The 19,752-nt window shown below is 35.0% G+C and overlaps 1 protein-coding gene across 4 annotated transcripts in view; it reads right to left on the bottom strand.

Annotated features, from left to right (window-relative positions):
- The window catches only part of PARPBP (PARP1 binding protein), a 54,760-nt gene that overhangs the window by 10,277 nt on the left and 24,731 nt on the right, over window positions 1-19,752 (bottom strand). For 3 of the 4 annotated variants that reach the window (XM_075754796.1, XM_075754775.1, XM_075754786.1), the window contains exons 7-9: window positions 11,938-12,121; window positions 6,867-7,045; window positions 2,462-2,543 (exon numbers count right to left, since the gene is read on the bottom strand). In XM_075754796.1, coding sequence (XP_075610911.1) covers window positions 2,462-2,543; window positions 6,867-7,045; window positions 11,938-12,121 — 445 coding nt within the window. Of the gene's footprint in view, window positions 1-2,461; window positions 2,544-6,866; window positions 7,046-11,937; window positions 12,122-12,830; window positions 12,989-19,752 lie in introns of those variants that run through there. The other variant, XM_075754806.1, reaches the window with a different exon arrangement.

Here is a 19,752-nt window from a genome sequence, read left to right on the forward strand (position 1 = left end):
AAAATCATTAGCTGTTTGGCAACAGCAATTTTAGTTGACTGGAAGGAGAAGCAAGACTAAAGTGAATACCAAAAGAAGAATTCCAGACTTCACAGGAATATAGTGTAGTTTAGATGGCAACATTTGGCTGATACACATAGAATTGCAAACATAATGTGAAACAGATATCCTGAGTAAGAGGACTCTAGGCTGATACATAATTGAGGAACATTTACACTCTAAACTGCATGATTTTTTTTCCCCCACTTTTTTAAATGGAAAAGCATCTTGAGATATTTGGCCTCAGTTCCATGCTGTACATTGTCTCTCTGGTACAACAGAATACACTTGCAGAAAGCCATAAAGAAGACTGATTGTGATTACTAGAGGCAGTTTAGCAGCCTCAGTGTTTCTCTAATATATGAATGGTATAGCTCCAAGCAGCCATTAGTTTCACATGTTAATCATTTTACCATCCATATTGCTAAAGTTGGGGAATAGGGTCCACCATCAGAGATATAATCTACAAAAGATAACACTATATGCAAGCTTTACAGTCTTCTAAGATGCTAAAGAAAGTTTAGAAGTGTGAACCACAGACTTTAGACCTGTTGCTTGTTCTTTTTGAATTTTGGTTTTCATAAGAAAAAAGGTTATTTATATTTCAATATAGTCATCTCTCAATTATATTAGGCACCTGGTGAGCATCAAAATCAGTTCTAGAAGTTGATTGAAAGATATCAAAAATTATTGGCTAAAAACATTAGATGTTTCATTCTATTTTGCTACAGGTAAATTCTATTTCATCAATCATGGTGAAGCAAGACTAGGACAAGAGTCCTACAGAAAAAGTCAGATTCTTGTACTGTATTAACAAGGGTCACTGGAGTCACAGAACCTTTATTAGAGTCAGGCACTATAAAAGCAGCACGAGAGAGTGTCATGATGAACCTTCGTATGCAATTCCTGCTCCTCAAATTATTCAGGGACCTCTGAAAGAACTACTATTTGCACAGAAATTACGGTAGCTAATCTGGTATTTTTGATTAGCAAAAAAAGTATTTCCAAAGAAAAGTAAAAATAGTTTCATAATATGAATCAGCCTCAAGACTCATATTTTTGATAGCTTGTGTTGGACTTGATGATGTTAAAGGTCTTTTCCAACCAAAACGATTCTACGATAAAAACCTTGTAAGTTTCCAGAAAAGGTCTCAAATATGACAGGTAATTACTTTTAGATAATAATTTTTGTACATTGATACTGAAAACAGCTGTCCATGAATCCAATTTCAAAACCTCCATTTAGATAAGAAAACTATCTATTTCAATGTATTATGCAAACAGCATATCACATTCTTTGTTATTTGATGAGTAAAGTTGAGACTTAAATATGCTGTTTATCTTAAAATTAATATAATGAAGATACTTTATCAGCTTCAATCTTTCATAATTTGCCTATGACTTTTAAGATAAATTTCACCATAATTACTGCATGTATTCAAAATGCCCATCATCAACCCCACCCTCATTCCAAAAAAAGCACTCAGCATGAAGTTGGAGTATATTTAAAATATATGCTGGGAATATTGACTGTGCTTTAGTGCTTTTCATTTTACTTCCTTATAATGACTTTCTTCTTCTGAAACATGTCATTCTCATGTCCAGTGGCAGAAAGATATTTTCATTGTGCTGTTCTAGAATTCTGATGGCTTAAAACACCTCTGTTTTCTTCCTTTACACTAGTTACATTTATGTTTTTACCTGTTGTCAGGACTAAATTTTTAAAAAATATTGTCATTACTTCTATTTATCTCTGTTGAAATGCTGTGGAAGATACAAGCTCTGTCTCTTTCCATAGTCCCAACATTCAAGTTTGACAATTTTGAGGAAAAAAGAACTGTGTAAAATGCGGTAGTGGAAGATTGCAATTTTCAGAAACACAAGTTGTTATTTTGAATAGCGCCACTCAGAACACCAACATACTTTTGTAATGTTCCATTTCATCTATAAAATAGCAAAAAATTAGCATCTTTATTTTATTGTTCACAAAATGTCCTCAGAATGTTACAAATAAAAAGCAAACCCCCAAAAATGTAATGAAAAAGTCATTATTACACATTTAGGATGGCTATATTAACAGAACTGAAATCAAGTGCCTGTGTTCAGTTTTATGTCTGTTTTCACATAGTTTTATTTCTACAGTCCTGAAATACACAGATGGTTAAATTAAGAGATACATATTAACTGTGTGTACCTCCATTAAGAGATCTTCATTAAGAAGTTTAAAGCCTTTCTCTTCTGGAGTTTTACATATTACAACACTGTTTGAAATGGCCCAGTTACCACGAGTTAATCACAATTACATTTCTTTAGCTATGGGATACATTTCAGCCAAGTATTTGAGAATTTTAACAGTGTTGTTTTCATTTTAGCATTATTACTTCAGTGCATCTATAGTCATATAGCAATTCCTACACAGTACCTTAATTTGTTTTTCATCCATAGATTTCTGAATACATTGTCTAAGAGGTTTTGGAGAAGATCCATTGGATTGTGCTGGAGATCTGTATTAAAAAGAGATAAGAAATATTTAGAACATGTAAAAGCAATTTGTTAGGAAAAACTAATCTACCATACCAAGTTCCTCAGAAACAAGAAGGCAAGTATCTTTACTCTCCAAGCCTTTCTTTGTTTTCTCCCTTTCTAAGTAACCACGTGTACTGTGACAACTGAAGACAGCATAATGAAACCAAACCTACAGTTCCAATATCTGTTATCATTTTGCAGTATGTTTACAATACTGTAATTCTGCAGCCACAGTATCATTATTTGTAATGCTGGTGATGAGTCACCACTCTACTCACACCCCTTTGAATACCATCTGGTTGACATGAAGAATAATTTTCCTCATATTTACAGACTTTTCAGTAGAAGTACTCAAACAAAATGCTTCCATCCTGCTGTATTTCAGTATGTGAACAGTTACGTATATTAATGAAAAATTTCAATGCATATAATGCAAACAATTATTGGTGCATGTAAAAGGGAATTTTGTGATCTTAAAATAAGAACTGATCTGTGCATCTGTTCTCTGTTTAAACTCATGGTAGGCCAGTGTGCATATGAGGACAGTTTTTTCAAAAATAACTCATTCTTTGTTTTATTTATTTAGCTAATTCTATACAATTATTCCATAAATAAAATTTATTTTATTTAGCTCATTCTTTATTTTATTTATTTCTATTTGTCTGTGGTGCAAAATTTCTGCAGGACCTTGCAATGTTTTTTGCTATTTAAATTGCCAAATTATGTAGCTTCATCATGCTTCCATCTACACTGTTGTTCTGGTTCATGAGTCCTCTTTGTAACCCATGACAAAATTCTCAGCATCCCACTCTTCCAAAACTGATAAGCAACTGATTAAATCATCACTGCTTCTCCAGTGCATGGATAGGTTAGTTTCCTTTTTAGTGCCCACACAAATGGTTTTTCCAAGAGATTCTTTGTTTGGACACCAGATTAACATGGGTATTCCTCAAATAGCAGGAGATTTAAAAAACAAAACAAAACACAAACCACAAACAAAAAACAAAACAAGAAAAGAAATGAGCAAGTAATGACTAGCTTTAACATTAATAGGATAGGAAGATGATGGGAATGATATAAAAACCGGCAGCAAAAAGTTGCCCCAAACCCTGATTATTTGTTGAACCTGCAAAACCAGAAAGAGAGAACCTTTATTGCAAAAGATTATGAAAATATTTAATCCATGGTCATGCAAAATTTAACTCTAAAACATAAATATCATTACTTTGATTAGAATCCCCTTACTTTGATTTCAATACCATTATCATCATTTTTATGTTTGCTTAAAAAAAAATTAAAAATACTATGGGAAAAATAGCACACTTCTGCCTTGCACGCAGCTTCAAAATAAAAAAAATAGCAAGAGAATTTTATATGAACTTCTATTATGCAAATCTAAAAAAAAATATTTTCCAGAAGATTGAAATGAGGTGCTTAGAGAAGGAAAATATTTGACGGATATACTGAAGGACAGATTAAGTAAGAAAAACTTCAGTTTGGATAGGATGTTCTAAAACACTGAGAATGTATTGTCAGTGCTTACGTTTTCAGTTCCCAAATATGCATGCATTTCACAAATTACAATGAAAATATTTTTAATTAAAGAAAGCCAACAAAAAAAAAGCTACTTCTCAGTAGTAGCTTTTTTGCAGGATTTCACTGCAGAGAGATAAATCTACCCAGATGATACAGAAGTTTATTGAAAGAAGAGTAAAACAAAGCAAGAAAAATTCCCAAAATGCTGAAGTTTTGAAAAAGAGATGGTCTCATTTAACCTCAGTCCTCACCTAAAAACTAATAGTGCTCTCTCAAACTGACCAGAACTCAGACAAAACTACTCACAAACTTTAAACATATTTTGGAATTCTTCAGTAATGAAATCTCTAGAAATAACAAAAAGCATTGTGAAAAACTCAAAACAATAACTACTATGTCATCAAGAAACATAAAACAATAACAAACATAGAGGTGACCAATCTAATACACAGAATCAGATTAGCAAAAAGAATCTGAAAGCTGCAGAAACCTTTACTGCCAAGGTACTGCCATTCATCCTGTAAAGCACTGCAGATTTACTATTAAATTAAATTGGCAAAAGGACTAGATCAAATATTTGAGACATAACCATTAACAAAAAAATACTGTATTGTAGAGGTGCCTGTACATTGACACAAATCAGGGTGACAGCTACTATCTTCTGCAGTACTAATGTTTTCAGCATTCGTAAGACAACTGGAGCCTTACAGTAAAGCTTCTAGAGAAATGCAGAACAGAAAGATTTGAAAAAAATTGAGAACAGGTGCTGTTTACAAGTTTTATTTCATTTCTTGCAAAGTTTTTTATTCCTAAAACAATAATTTAGGATTATAAATTCAATACTTTGAATAAATTACTTCTAAATCAAATTTTTCAATGGAAGCACACAGATAATATTCAAATAAATATATACTGGAAAATAAAATCTAAAGCAAATTGACCACTAAGGAAAACACAAGAATTGTCTAGATTACAATATAAATTCCCAGATAGCAGTACATGCTTATACCTACATGGAGAAGATTTTAAGTCAAACAAATGTTTTATACTTTTGGGGAAAAATCAAACAAGGTAAGTGAAACCACAGCACTCAGTGGGCACTGTTATTCAGAAATAAGTGGTTTGAAACTCATTTTAATTTAAAGAGTTACTTTAAAAAAATAATCAAGAATTCTAGCTCTGAATAACAGTAGCGTTTAATTCAGAATGAGAATTCAGGTGGGCCTTGATTCCATTCACATAGAGCATTAATCTAATACCGATTAAGCTCCTTTTCATTCTGATAAGAATACAACCACAGTGAGGTTTATTAAATTAATGAAACAATTTAAAAATTAATGTGGATCAATTTTCCTGCATCTGAGGTAATAGAAAAATAAGACTGAAATCAGGGTTATTTTAAGTTTGTTACATAATGAAATAGAAATGTATATCTACAACTATCCACAGATATTTGAGAGGTGAAAGAATATTCCACAATATGTTGTTAAAAGCTGCTTTTTATATTAAAAATTATTACAGGTTTATTTAGAATTCCTATTAGTGAAACTGATTTTTTTAAGTTTTATTAGAATGTGCTAGTTCCTTTGTTTTGATAAAAGAGGTCAAATGAGATATCTAATGGAACCCTTAAATTCTTAAACCTTTAGGATCCTCCATCTTCCAATTTAGAATCTATCACTGTTTTTCTCTTTCCTTGCTGTTATCCTCACAGCCTTGCTCCTGCACACTCTGATGGTGTTGTTATGGTGGGATCTCACGGGAAATAACTGCCACAGCATAAACAAACACACCCTTCTTCCCCACTTTTCCTACCCTTTTCATTGTAGCTCTTTTATGTTAGGGAACCCAAACATGTGCATGCACAGAGGTTAATAAGCACGTAGCCACACAGCCCTGATAAAGAGATGCTCCAATCACCACTAAAGGCACCAAAAGTGGGGACAGCCAATAAGGGGTTTAAGCAGGTCCTTGTAAAGACAATATAGTTACCCTGGGAAAAGCACTATTGGGGAACCAACCACTGTACTATAGAGGATGCTTATCTGGGAATCCCGGCTGCTTTACTTCCCAGCTGGCCACCAGGGAGAGTTTTCTCTTTCTTCTCTCTCTCCCTCCTCTTTTGATTTTATTCTTCCCCAAAAGCAACTTTCAGCATTTGAGTCAATGTATGCCATCAGCTACAGACCCTACTAATAAATCTTCATGCATGTGAATTTATTTCAACATCCTTTGTGCAATACTATCCTGATTGGTGGATCAGGATATGAAAAACTATTTAACTATTTCAAACTGTCTTCACAAAATAATTACTATGTAGGAAGAAAACAGGATATAATACAAAAATCCCTTGTGTCATAGCTAGACAAAGGAGCCATCTTCACATTGAATAGTAATGCAATTAGCTACTGAACAGAGAGTATTTGAACTTAGGAGTTCAAACTCAACTTAAAGAGTTGAGTATTTGGAAGGTTTTTTTGCAAAGGATATTCCTTCATGGGTTTTGTGCAGCCCAGAAATGTACTAGCTCAAAAAGTCTGTATTAGAAAAACATCTTGAAGATACAGAAAATGTGAATGAGGAGGTAGAATACTCTTGGGAACTTGAGACTGTTCTAGGAATACCTTCCCTTTACATCTAGCCTCACAGCAGACTGCACTTTGGTCATTTGCTTTGCATAAGTAATAATGCTTTGCTAGCCACTTGGTATAAGATCTTTAAACCCCACCCCACCCCACCCCCACCAAAAACCTTGTAGTACTCACCTGAAGAGTGTCAAAACAGAGGGGATTCCAAATAAATTTAAGCTTTCATTGTCATATAATAGTTCTTCTTTGTTCTGGGTAGGAGGATTGACAGCTTCTTCATCCAGAAGAACTAGCAAGACCTTTACGGTATCTCTGCCACAATACACAGTGCCATGATTTATGGAATGCAATTTTGGCTGAAAGTAAATAAAAGGAACATACAACAGGAAATGTCAGCAAGACAGACCAATAGTTCACCTCCAAAAGCAACCCTTATCTGCATGGGGTGTTAGAATTCCTTCCTTCCCTTTCCCAGTAAGCATTAATGGGGAACCTGCCCATGGGAAAGTTTCTTCCTCATCCCAAGCAATTAATAGAGTTTAGATCACTGCCAGCTGGAGGTATACACTGATGAGCAAGTCACACAGATAAATATACAAATCTGTGATGAACCCATGCAGGAGAAGTTAACATTATTTTCTCACAACCAGTTTGAGTGCTATGGGGTACACAAGCACATTCTGGTGAAGTCCAACTGCTCTGACTAACTGAATCTGCTAAAAGCAGTTGGTTAAAAGTGAGATTTCCATCAAGATTTGACAACAGGGGTACTTGGCACAATCTCCTGATGTTTGGAAAAGGATGAATTCCTCATAATTTTCCACAAGAATAAAGAATTCCTTAAAGAAAATAATAATCCACATCTGGAAGTGCTCAATGCTACAGTAAGCAGTACAGATGTAGAACTCCATAGCCACTATGGGACTGCAAGAATTGCAAGTTTGCTATAATTTTCTTTAAAAGTACTAGGAGTTCCATAGAGAAATTTAGTGCTTAATACATAGTAGTAAATTTTAAAAACTATAGGCTTTCTTATTTACACAGAAATGTTGAAAAGCCTGACTTTGTTCAGAAGGACAGGACAGGCAATGAACTGCATTTATCTAATCAGTTAACTGCTTTTAAACACAGTCTTGAAAAGATCAAATTCTATTTCTCTCTCTATTTGATTACATCAATTAGTATATGTAGCTTTCAAGAAACCATAGCAACACATGTCAGTCAGTTACTATAAGTTATAATCAATAGCTAGAAATAGCAATTACAGAAATGGTTGTTACTTGGCTCTACAGAATTGGCCTATTTCAGTACCATTTAATTTCCTCAAAATTTATTCTGAACCTCTTCAGTCATTACATCACCACATCATAGATTTTTATAAAATGTCATGTGTGTCATGGTAAATTTGTCTTAATGAGAAAAGAACAAATTTGGCATCATCTTAACTGACTATACACAAAGGAAAAAAAATAATCTTTAGAATATAGCATAACCTTCTAACTGTCATAAGATGACCTTCAGAATTCTCATGTGCTACAACAGTGACTTGATGTCTTAACCATAGACTACAATCCCATCGTCCAAGGCACTATTAGAACTTCAGGCAAGACAACAAGCCCTGCCATAAGAATCTTGTTTATTAGTAAGCTTAAAATCATGATTCAAATTATTTTTTCAAGAAAATAGTTGATCACTCTTTCGAGGTTAGTGACCATTAGCTGCTCCAGACTATTCTGGTTAGTTCCAGAAACACCAGCCAGATTCCATCTACAGTACTAAATTTCTCAGGAAGAAATTAATCATAATTCCTATTAGTTACTCGTGTAGGCTTCAACACAAAGTAGTGCTTCCTACTGCATAAAGTAGTAACTTTTCCTGGAGGTCTAGATACTTATAAAACAGGTATTTGCAGGAAAACTGAGCAATGATGGAAGAAAACTGCCACTGGCAGGAGAAAATCAAATATTTTTCTAATGAAGTAACTCTTTTCAGGTACATTTTATGAGGAAACAGTCTTCCCAGGAGCTAGTAGAGGCATCATTTTCAGGTCTATAGTTAAGATCATATTTTAAATTTGCACTCAAATAAATGATTCAATTTCTTATGCATGAAAAAACATAACATCCTATCAAACCCAGAACTTATTCTGAATATGTAAGAATTTTTCTGAAAAATCATAGCATCGAGGTTTAAGGGTTTCTTTACAAAGTAAAAAACAAAACACATTTAAAAAAAAAAAAAAACCAAACCCAAACCCAAGCTTATATGTGAAACTCAACACAGAGCATTAATCTTTGCTGTCCTGAGATCTTAATGGAACAATACAGACGCTCCAATTTTTTTATACAGCTCAAATTGGAAAACTTATAGAGGTTTGGTTTTATTTTAATTAGTGATGGTAACCTACCCCTCTATATGCTTAGTAAAATGATCTTCCACACCAAGCTCCACTAAAATACGTGATTTGGTATCAGTCTCCTAATATTTGTCTAAGCTCCCTTTTGCACCCCCCAACTCTGTGAATTGCATATTTAAGAATTATCATTAAAATATACATTTGTCACACAATCTTCACAAACTTCATTTACATCAACAAAAAGAATTCCCCACAACAAAATCAAAATAGCATCATCACAACACCAACAAAGGTAGACAATTTGCGCACATTCCACCCTTCATCCCTTCACAATTACAAACCCCAAAATTCCACACACTTATTCCACTCTCTAGCAATGTTCAGGCCACATTTTGCCCGTTACCCCTCCCAATTACTGACCTTATCTCCAATTCCTCGGGCTCCACATTGGGCAGCACAAAAGACTGTGGTGGATTGACCTTGGCTAGCCACCAGATGCCCACCAAGCCATTCTATCGCTCCCCATCCTCAAGAGGACAGGGAGAGAATACATGATGAAAAGCTCATGGAGTCGAGATGAGGACAAGAGTTCACTTATCAATTACAATCATGGGCAAAACAGGCTTGACTTAAGGAAATTAATGTAATTCACTGCCAATTTATCAGAATAGGACCCCTCCCTTCTTCCCAGACTCAACTTCACTCCCAACTCCTCTAGCTCCTTCCTCTGAGTGGCACAGGGGAATGGGGATTGAGGGTTGTGGTCAGTTCCTAATGCTTCATCTCTGCTGCTCTTTCTTCCTCATGCTCTTCCACTCCTTTGTGGGGTGCCCCCCCATGGGATACGGTCCTTCATGAACTTCTACAACCTGAGTCCTTCCCATGAGCTGCACTTCTTCACAAACTCCTCCAGTGTGGGTCCTTTCCACAGAGTACAGTCCTTCAGGAACAGACTGCTCCAGCATGGGTCCCCCATGAGGTCACAGGTTCTGCCAGAAAACCTGCTTCTGTGGGGGCTCCTCTCTATGGACTACTGTTTCTGTCAGGAACCTGCTGCATGTGGGGTCTCCACAGGGTCACGGCTTTCTTCAGGGCACGTCCATCTGCTCCTGCATCGCCATGGTCTTCATGGCCTGCAGGAGAATCTCTTCTTTGGTGCCTGGAGCACCTTCTCCCCCTCCTCCTTCACTGACCTTAGTGCTTGCAGAGTTTCTTTCATATATTCTCAGTCCTCTCTCCCAATTGCTGTTGTACAGCATTTTTTACCCTTTCTTAAATGTTATTCAAGAGGTGCTACCACCATCACAGATTAGCTGAGCTTTGGCCAGCAGCAGGTCCATCTTGGAGCCGGCTGGAACTGGCTCTGTCCAACTCAAGAATTGCAAAAAACTTCAACATAGATTCACAGTAATATAATTAAGTTCATAAGTTGCCCTCAGGTGCCCATTTTGAGAAAAATATAAACTTCACACTGCTCTCAATGGGATTGTTTAACCCATTTCCTAACAACATCAGGATGCAACCATCTTTGCCATTTTCTGCCTCAACAAGGATACTGGTAAACATTTCTACAGAGTCATTAGATTATGAACTCAAGCTATGGAGAACAATAAGAAGCACAAGCAATTTTGGAAGAGCAATTTTTTTGTTAATTTCTTTGAAGAATGAAGTTTTGTTAAAATCATTTCACCTGGCTTATAATAATCTAAATAATTTTAAAAAAAGGTATTGATAATACAATTAGCTAAATAAAGACAGAACTGATAACAGTAATCAATTTTTCAGACAGGAAAGAGAAAGAAATAGAAGGATATGAAATAGAAACAGGGAAATACAAGGATGAAAGATTCAGAGGAAACAGGAAAATGAGGATGAAATACATATTCCAACTGTTCAGTGGAAACACGCATTTAAACCTAGGGTTTAAATGGTTTTAGCTCTTTAGTAAAGAAAAAGCATATTGGAAGTCTGATTAAATTTGTTAAAAATCTTATGTTACCATGGGGTAATTCCAGTGATTTCACAAAACAAAGCATTCTAACAATGTATGTACATTCAAAGTGTCCATAAGTTTTAAAATGTTTCCTAGACAAAAATACATGACATTAGACATTTTATCTATCAACAATGTAAAATAAAATAATTGAAGTTGGTTGATGACAAAAGGATCATAATATAAACCTGAGTAGATTCAAAGTACAGAAACCACAAATAGAAAGCCTGTATTCTGTTCTCCACATCTGACAAAGAACTTTAAATATCCCGATTCCTTCCATGAAACTAAAATCATTAATAGTTTCATTAGTGTCTTGAAACACTAAAAGAGAAAAACTTACACGTTGATTGTTTGAAGTTTTATTTTTACTCCCCTCCTACTCCATATTTCACCATGTTTTTCACTTCTTTCATATTTAACCTTATTTTGAATGCATTACCCTTAGAAATACTTGATGCTGAGCTAGTTAAACCCTGTGTCCTTTAATCAAAATTACTCATTTATGTTCTCAAATCTTAATTCCACCTTCATGAGTTTTTTTATTTGGAAATTTGTTATAGCTCTAATGCCTTGGAATTAGTGGCAATCCTGACAGTTTTAAGTATCTACATCTGTAACAACTGCACAAATTAAGTTTTGAAGAGTATTTTATTTACAATTTTGAGGTAAAAAGTTTAGTTTAAGTAAATCAGTATTTTGAAATCCATACTGTAATCCTCAAGTATAAGTCTTTCAACAAGTTTAAAACCACAGCATAGAGGAAATGACACTGCTCTGTACTGTTAGGAAAAGATAATACTCTATATGAAGTCCTTCAAAAAAGAAATAAAAAAAGGAAAAGACATTTGCTTTCTTGTAAAGCTAAATAGTAAAAAGAACAAAAGATGTCCCATTACCCGTGCTGGACTGACTCCAGTAGTGCTGGCAGTCAAGACTTCATGTTGTGAATCGATAATATTTTTAATCTTCAAGTCCAAATCTTGTACAACTTCCTCTACTGCCTGACAGAAAGGATCCCCATTGCTTCGGTCTTTTATCAAATGCATCTTCACTGTTGACAGAATTCGCCCCCCTGCGATTCTGAAAATAGGCACAGGGTCATCTCCACATTAATCTTGGCAGCACTTTAGTATACCTATTAGTGTTGAACATAGCCAGTCTTCACAGTTAATCAAAACTCTTCAGAGAACAGCTTTGATCTTTTAAATCAAACAGCAGTGTAGAAGTATTGTCCAACATAATAGCTTGCAAAAAAAAAAAAAATTATAAGGAAAGGTAATGAATTCAGCATTTAGCAATATTCTGAGCTGCAACACAAAACTAACTTCTCCATAAAAGTTCAAAGAATAGTACTTTCTTTAAACCTACAGTTACCTTTTTGCTCCTAAGCTGTTAAGTGTAAACAAAATGTTCCTCTGGAACATGCATTCCAATTTAACACCCTATTAGATTTTTGAGTCTTTTGTGCTTCGTGAAAGTGCTTCAAAATATCAATCTGCTTTCAATTTTATTTAAATAGATAGTAATTAGACTAGATGAACATCACTGTTTGCCATAAAGGCACACACTATTAATCTCTTTTTTCATCAACTAAAAAAAATGCCTACAGAAAAGAACTTAGTGGTTTATGAGATGTCCATGCAGTTTGACAACAATATAAATAGAGTCTGATGCAGACGCTTTATTTCAACTCTTCTTATAGAAGGCATTTGTTTAAACTGTGTTTAGACAGTTAATTTCATTTCATGGTCCTGTACCTTGAACCATCCACATTGCATATATGATAGACTACTTTTGGGATCACTTTTTGATTAGAACTACCATGTCTCTCCCCACAGAAACTCTTGAGTGATTAGCAGTTACAGGTGTACAGATGATGCTCCAATAGGCAGTATTGAGAGAATTATACCATGTGTTGCTCCCTCAGACTTGCAAGATCCACATACTCTATAAAAATGGAAATATAACAGGCTGCCAAGGGAGTCCACATTATCCCAAGAATGTAAAAAAAGAAACAGAGAAATCAATTCTTGAAGAATCACAAGAAAACCCAAAGATCTTGTGTCCAAAAAATGGCTACAGGGACTGAGGCTCTTGTGACAGTGCACCTTGATTTACCCCAGACTTGGTGAATGAGAAGCAGCAGTTACAATTCCAGCAATTCCACTGGCCATTATAAGTGCATCTTTCCACTCAGGGGTTGAAAGTGCTGCCCTGAACAATGCTGCTCAAAATTAATAAAATAATAAATCTTTATTATAGAGTGAGCATAGTCCCACAAGAATGGAAAATCCAAGTGCTAGGAATGAATTGCTCATTTTGCATGCGTAATGTGTGGTGAGTAGGTGCAAAAGCCATATGGAGGTATGAAGGTATGAATCACTAGTCATGAGGCACTACTATGAACTAGGACTATGAACCAGGTTAAGTAAATCAGCTAGGGGATTGCAGATCTTATCTCAGAGATGAGTGAAAAAAACTATATTGAGACAGCAAATGTGTCTTGACTGCTTTAATGAAGATTTAGTGAAAGACAGAATAAACCTGTTGAGTTAAAAGTTTAATACTTCTGTCTAGTACCTACACAAATCATTAAGTGAAAGACTGTATGTTTTACCATTGTTTGAGTTTGGGCAAATAAAATAAAAAAGCATTACAAGAACCACCCAGCTCTCCTACATCATAATGCATCTCTTCCCAAAAGCTTTTTGAAGTTACATGCTGTTTAGAAACTCTCTCATCAATTCTCCAGTCTTCTCAGAACATGAGCCCATCATCCAGACTGACAAAGTTGATTATAATCAAGATTCCCCTCACTCCACCAAGCAATCATTTATCGTCTGTTTAACATCATGTATACATAAGGATTTCATTATTTCACCCTTGACATTGTCTTCAATTTCATCCTCTTTCTGTTTATTTTCCTCCTTTTCAGAGTGTGGTAGTCTATACTTTATTTTTACCTCTAATTTATAGGTGGGGGTTTTTTAGTGGATTCCCTCCTCTTCTACTTTTTCACATACAAAGTTATTTTCACCTTTGAATACAAGCTGTTAACACATGCAATAATTAAGGAAGAAATAAAATCATAACAAGAGACACGAAGGACTCATTCTTTAAAAAAAACTGATTCCCAGCAAAAAACAGGTAGAACTCTGTCAGAAAATACATTGAACGGAAATTAGAGATTGAGACAGCACTCAGGAGAAATATCATAAACATTTTCTCTGTTCTTACAGGACATGTATTTATTGCCAGTGTCTGGAGACAAGATCTTGTGCTTGTAGACCCTTCTTTTGAAGTTGTACAATCACATTTCATATCCATAAAGTAACATAGATTCTCTACAGTGACAGCAGTGATTAAAAAAATAATAAATGAAAACAAGCAATAAAACCCCCAGCCTTCCAGTCACCATCTTTTTGACAAAAAATTTCCAATGAAGCTAGATATGATGCAATGCTAAGTTCAGTTATGAGACTTATTTCCTATCAGATTTTCTTTTTTAAAGTTTTATAAAGCCTAAGTATAACATCAGGCAAAAGCAGCAAAAGTAACAAAAGCAATTCTGTTCATTCTTAACTCCTGCTCTAAGAATTTTTCCTTTGCAGTCAATCTGCTTCATCATCTATTGCAATAATCCATCTCTCCTTTCCAATTAAACTACAGCTTCTTTTTTCAGACTTTAAGAAACACTAGCCACTTTCCTGCAACATCTAATAATTGGATAGGATGGCCAACCCCCCAAAAGGTAGCCCATTAAATCTTGCCTTTAACAGCAGGATTACTGAAGTTTTACTTCTCCCCTCCTGCCCAAGTTAGGTATATAGTCCAAAGCAGAAAAGCAGCGTGTTGAGTGTAACCTGGTATCAGTCTATCTAGCTCAGATACCAATACTTTTGATTTAACTATACCATGGACTGTATAAAATGACTCCATATTTATTCACACACCCTGAACTCTTGAGCTGCTATTGGCACCTATGGTAGAATATTTAGATATACCTACAATGCTGCAATCACAACTCTGCCAAAAAACCCCAAAACCTAAAGCAATGGTAATGGCTTTATTACTCCAACTGACATAGTCAAGAGTGAGGTGATGACTAATTTTAACTTCCTCCATGCTCCTACCTACTTACCCTAAAAGGATACCTAGCAAATTGAAAGAAAGGTGTATTTTGTACTCATCAATTCTCATTCTAAAATGAATTTTAGAACTCTAGTTGGGAGAACCTACATCAAATGAAACTCTGCACATCTCCATTCATATAAAATATAAAATGAGTGGGCAGGGCTAGGTAAGAATAGGAATTGAGTCAGAGGAAGACTAGTTTGTTTGTATTGTTTCCCGCTAAAATACATGACAGGAACTGGGCCAAAAACCTTGCTGTTTTGGCTTACTCTGGCTGAACAAAACTCCTGTAAATAACTTAGCTTCAAGTTTTCTAACTTGAAACTTTTTTTGGCTTTTTTCCACATCAAACCCAAATATTTCCACACAATTCTCAGCTTTAACTTTCACAGATTAAAGATTATTCAAGTCACATTAGATTTGCAGGCTTGGTTAAACAGAAAAACTTGTGCTTTGCAAAAATTTAAGCACAACATATTCACTTAGCCAAAAGAAAAGTCACCAGGTGAAGTCTCTTTGCACACAGGTCAAGAACCATTGAGATCTTAGAAAGGATAGTTTAAAAAAAAAAAAGAAAAATTAAAAAAAATATGCTGGTGTACCTCTGCTCCAAAACCCACAATTCAGTCTAACCACAAGAGAATGAAAAATTCAAGGGGGAACAAACAAAAAGTCATCCAGTGCAAGTTGTCAAGAAGTAAGAAGAGAGCACTGCTGAAGAAAGTTCTGTCTCAGAGATGCATATAGGAACTGTAGCCAAGTCTCCTGATGCTTCTTGCCAAACTGCTTTATTTCTCTCAGCTCTAAACTGACATTTTCCAAAATAATACCCTCAAATGAGAAAAGTATTGTATTAAATGAGTAGTATCTGTTCCATAAATACTGTGCTGAATCAAGAACTCCAAGATAAACAAACAGGTGAAGGGATTGACTGAAGTTGTCTTTTAAAGCCACGTTCAGTTCTTTCTGTCTACAGATATATTGAGTTTATCTACATCATTATAATTTCCACATATTTTACATACATATACATGCATGTATGCTGGAAGAAAAAGTATTATTATACATATAACACAGGGCATCAGTTAATTAAGATAATCATGCCTTTCATTTAAATTCTATGCTCTGACTATTACCTGTAGCTTTTCACTAAAGGAAAAAAACCACTGTGATAAAAACATTTTCTATGTTTATTTTTTTGCCTCTACTACCAAATGCCAACTAAGGATATTTGCTATTAGAAGTAAAGTTCATTTAATCTCTTTTTCTCCCCATATTCCTTCTTCTTTTCCAGGAAAGAGTTCCAGCCTACCATCAGATATACACAGTGCTAACTGGAGTAAGGAAAAGTTTATTCGTACTTCAACTAGAATTTATATAAACAGGCCAAGACATAAAATGCTGATCTAATGTGTGTGGATTAGTGCTGAAACATTGTGCCATAGCTTATGCCATTTTACACCAGGATATGATATAACAAAATCAGTTATGTTGTGTGGTATTTTTTTATTAGTGTTGAATGTATTTATAAAACATTTAATCCACCTCAACTTGTGCTATTTCATGAATGTTTCAAAGCTTACTACAGAAAGCCCTAATTAACCATGTCTAGCAGTTTCAAAAGTATGGTCAAGCCAGTCTCAGTAGGAGAGGCATTCTTTTGGGTTTTTATTGGTTTTGTGAGGAGTTTTTTTGTGGGGTTTTTGGGGTTTTTTTTGTTTGTTTTTTTACAAAAAGAAGACCCCATGCCAGATTGCTCTGATATTACTTTTATAGATCCATATTCTTTAGAAAATCAGTTGAACCTAAATGAATTTTAAAATATCTGGCATTGTACTAGAAAACAAATGCACCTTGCAGTTCCTAACTGCTAAAAGGGCAGCAAAGGCCTTTTTCGAATATGGAATTACATAGGGAAAGTTATCTGTCTTCATGTAATTTTTACAGCAGCAGCAGTTCAGAGTTTTCATTCTTCTTAATTCTGAAATAGGAGCAGGAAACCTAATTGAAGTCAAGAATGAACTTGATACATTAAACAAGACAATGCCATTTGTCTAAGGCAATAGAGAACTGGAGACCTTGTCCCTTTTCCAGTCAGGGTGCCTGTGACAAGCTTTCTCTGATGTTTCATTCACATCATAGGCTGCTGACATGAAATATTCTAGGATAAAGTGCTTCAGTCTCACATCCATGGTCTTTTAAATGATACTGAAGGAAGACTCTTATCAAAGCCAGCCAGTAGTAAACATCTGTCAGTTACTACTATGACAGATGTTGTAAAATAGCAAATTTTTTTAAAACACTAATAATATGATCTTCTGTTCAGAGTCGCATGCAACAATATTTCTTTGTTCAAGAGGTATGAACTGAAAGAAACTTCAACTAGAAAACCCACTGCTATCTTTATCTATGATAGAAATAACTAAAGAAAATCCATCAGAGTAATTATAAATGCTAAAAACCCCAACTCTTCAGAAACAACCACCTTCCACTGTCTGGCACAGAATGTTCAGACACAAAAGCCTGGATCCAACAGTACAATGGTGATCTTCCACTGAGGGGACTCAGCAAAGCCCAAATGTGATCATCAGCATGTCTATCCAGTATTCCATCGTAAGTCCATAGCAGAAGAGACCTAGAAACAAGTACCCTTACCCTTCTTTGATGGCCTGCACTATTCTGCATTTACTTCAGCAGCTGGAAAGGGTCCAGCAAACACTAACATCTTCCATTACACAATCTCAATTTACTCTTGCTTCCTATCCACAAAAGCCAGGACTGCTGAGTGGGTGAGGGGAAAACATGTGATTACACAATTAAAGACTATGTTAATGCATGCATCTCAGGCAACTGAACTAAGACATCATTGGCATCCTCCAAGTGTTTAGTTTTACAGACAATGTTCAGATAACTGTGTGTTGTTTTGGTTTGGTTTTTTTAAATTAACAAGTTCCCAAACATTTTAGATCAACTGACAGAAGGAATGGCTTATCTTCAGCACGAACTAGCACTAAAAGAGGAGTAGACAGTTCAGGTGGGATTCATCTCATCTGTCTTGTAGCCAGAGAAAAACAGATGTCTAGATGAAGATAAAATTAATCACATGCTAAAAATGCCTTATTTGCATCAGTGCCACTAAATGGGGTTTAAAAAAAATAGTACAATGTAAAAGTCTACCTGTTAACTAGGCATCGTATAAATCGTATCTCCATGTCACTGGCTGCTTCTACTAAAAATATTCAGATCTTGTGCCCACTTGAACCCTTTCACTTTATATCATCTGTATTCCAATCCGATCTCTTTCTATCTCATTTTCCTTATCAAATCGTCTTTTCCTATGTTGAGGTAACTCATAAAAAACCCCCTATTTGCATGCCTTGTCTATTTTTGTTCCTACTGAGATTATCACATAAACAAGCTCCTCTGCCTACCTAAAATGTAAATTACATCAACAAGAACTCTTCTTACAGAACTGGGGCCTTAGTGTTCAAAGTTAATATGATGCAGAAACACTTCTATTTATTTTCTGGAAATACATATTTTGTGGAAAAGATTAAAGTAGCACACACAAGGAAAGAAAAAAAAGTTGAGGATATGGACAATATTCAAAACCTGATAAAAAGCAGAACAGACTCCTGAAGCCTATTCCAAGAACAGAAAAGAATATATCAAAATTCTTTTATACTAAGGTCAACATTTTTATCCATTCATTTCAACTTCTCCAACAGAGGTAACATAGACGACATATATAGCTATCTAACTCACATAGTGGGAACAAGCATCTTAAAACAGATGACGAGCACCTAGTGTTCATGGGCTGGGAGGGGATCACAGACTTTCTTTGTTATGGCTTTAGCAAGCTGTTTTAGATCTTGATAAGAACTGAACAGTTATCCAATTTTTTAAATTTAAAACTATGTGAAGAGAATAGCAATCTAATTCTATTCTCAAAAGCAAAGAAGCAGGATGTCAACCAGAGCTTCATCTACCAGGGTAGAAAAGCAGGACAAAATTTCTCTAAGAAACAATACAAAATCCAAATGCTCTTAACAGAGCAGTAACTGTGCCTTTAAAGCAAACCCAATGTTTTTTCTAATTATGTTATTTGCATAAATTTTAAAAAATTAGTATTTCATGTTAATTTATATTTCAAATTCTGCAATAAAATTGTACCAGTCAGCTTATCTAGATTTTAAATATATCTAGAAAAGAAAAAAGTAACTATATCAAAACACTCATAATACTCAATTTCACATCAAACCATGGACACATGCATTATTACTCTAATTTTTTAAACCACATAGAACTAAATATTAGGTGAAGACCCTACCTTAGGCCCTTCGGAATTTTTCAGTTTATTAGATCCATAATAAAAGCACAGCAAAAAAGAACCCTGTTGCTAAGTATTTTTCTGTGCTGCTCCTGCTGCTTTTGCTATATTGCCAAAAATTTCTATTTTCTTCCACCACACTAAAAGTGACTCTTCCTCAGGAAGTGCCACCATCTAAAAAGATCTGGTACCTTCCTGAGAACTTTCTGCAAGAGACAAAGCTGGTGTTCCATCAGAGTCTGCTCTC

The sequence above is a fragment of the Balearica regulorum genome, chromosome 1 (assembly GCF_011004875.1).
Source record: "Balearica regulorum gibbericeps isolate bBalReg1 chromosome 1, bBalReg1.pri, whole genome shotgun sequence".
NCBI classification, from domain to species: Eukaryota; Metazoa; Chordata; class Aves; order Gruiformes; family Gruidae; genus Balearica; species Balearica regulorum.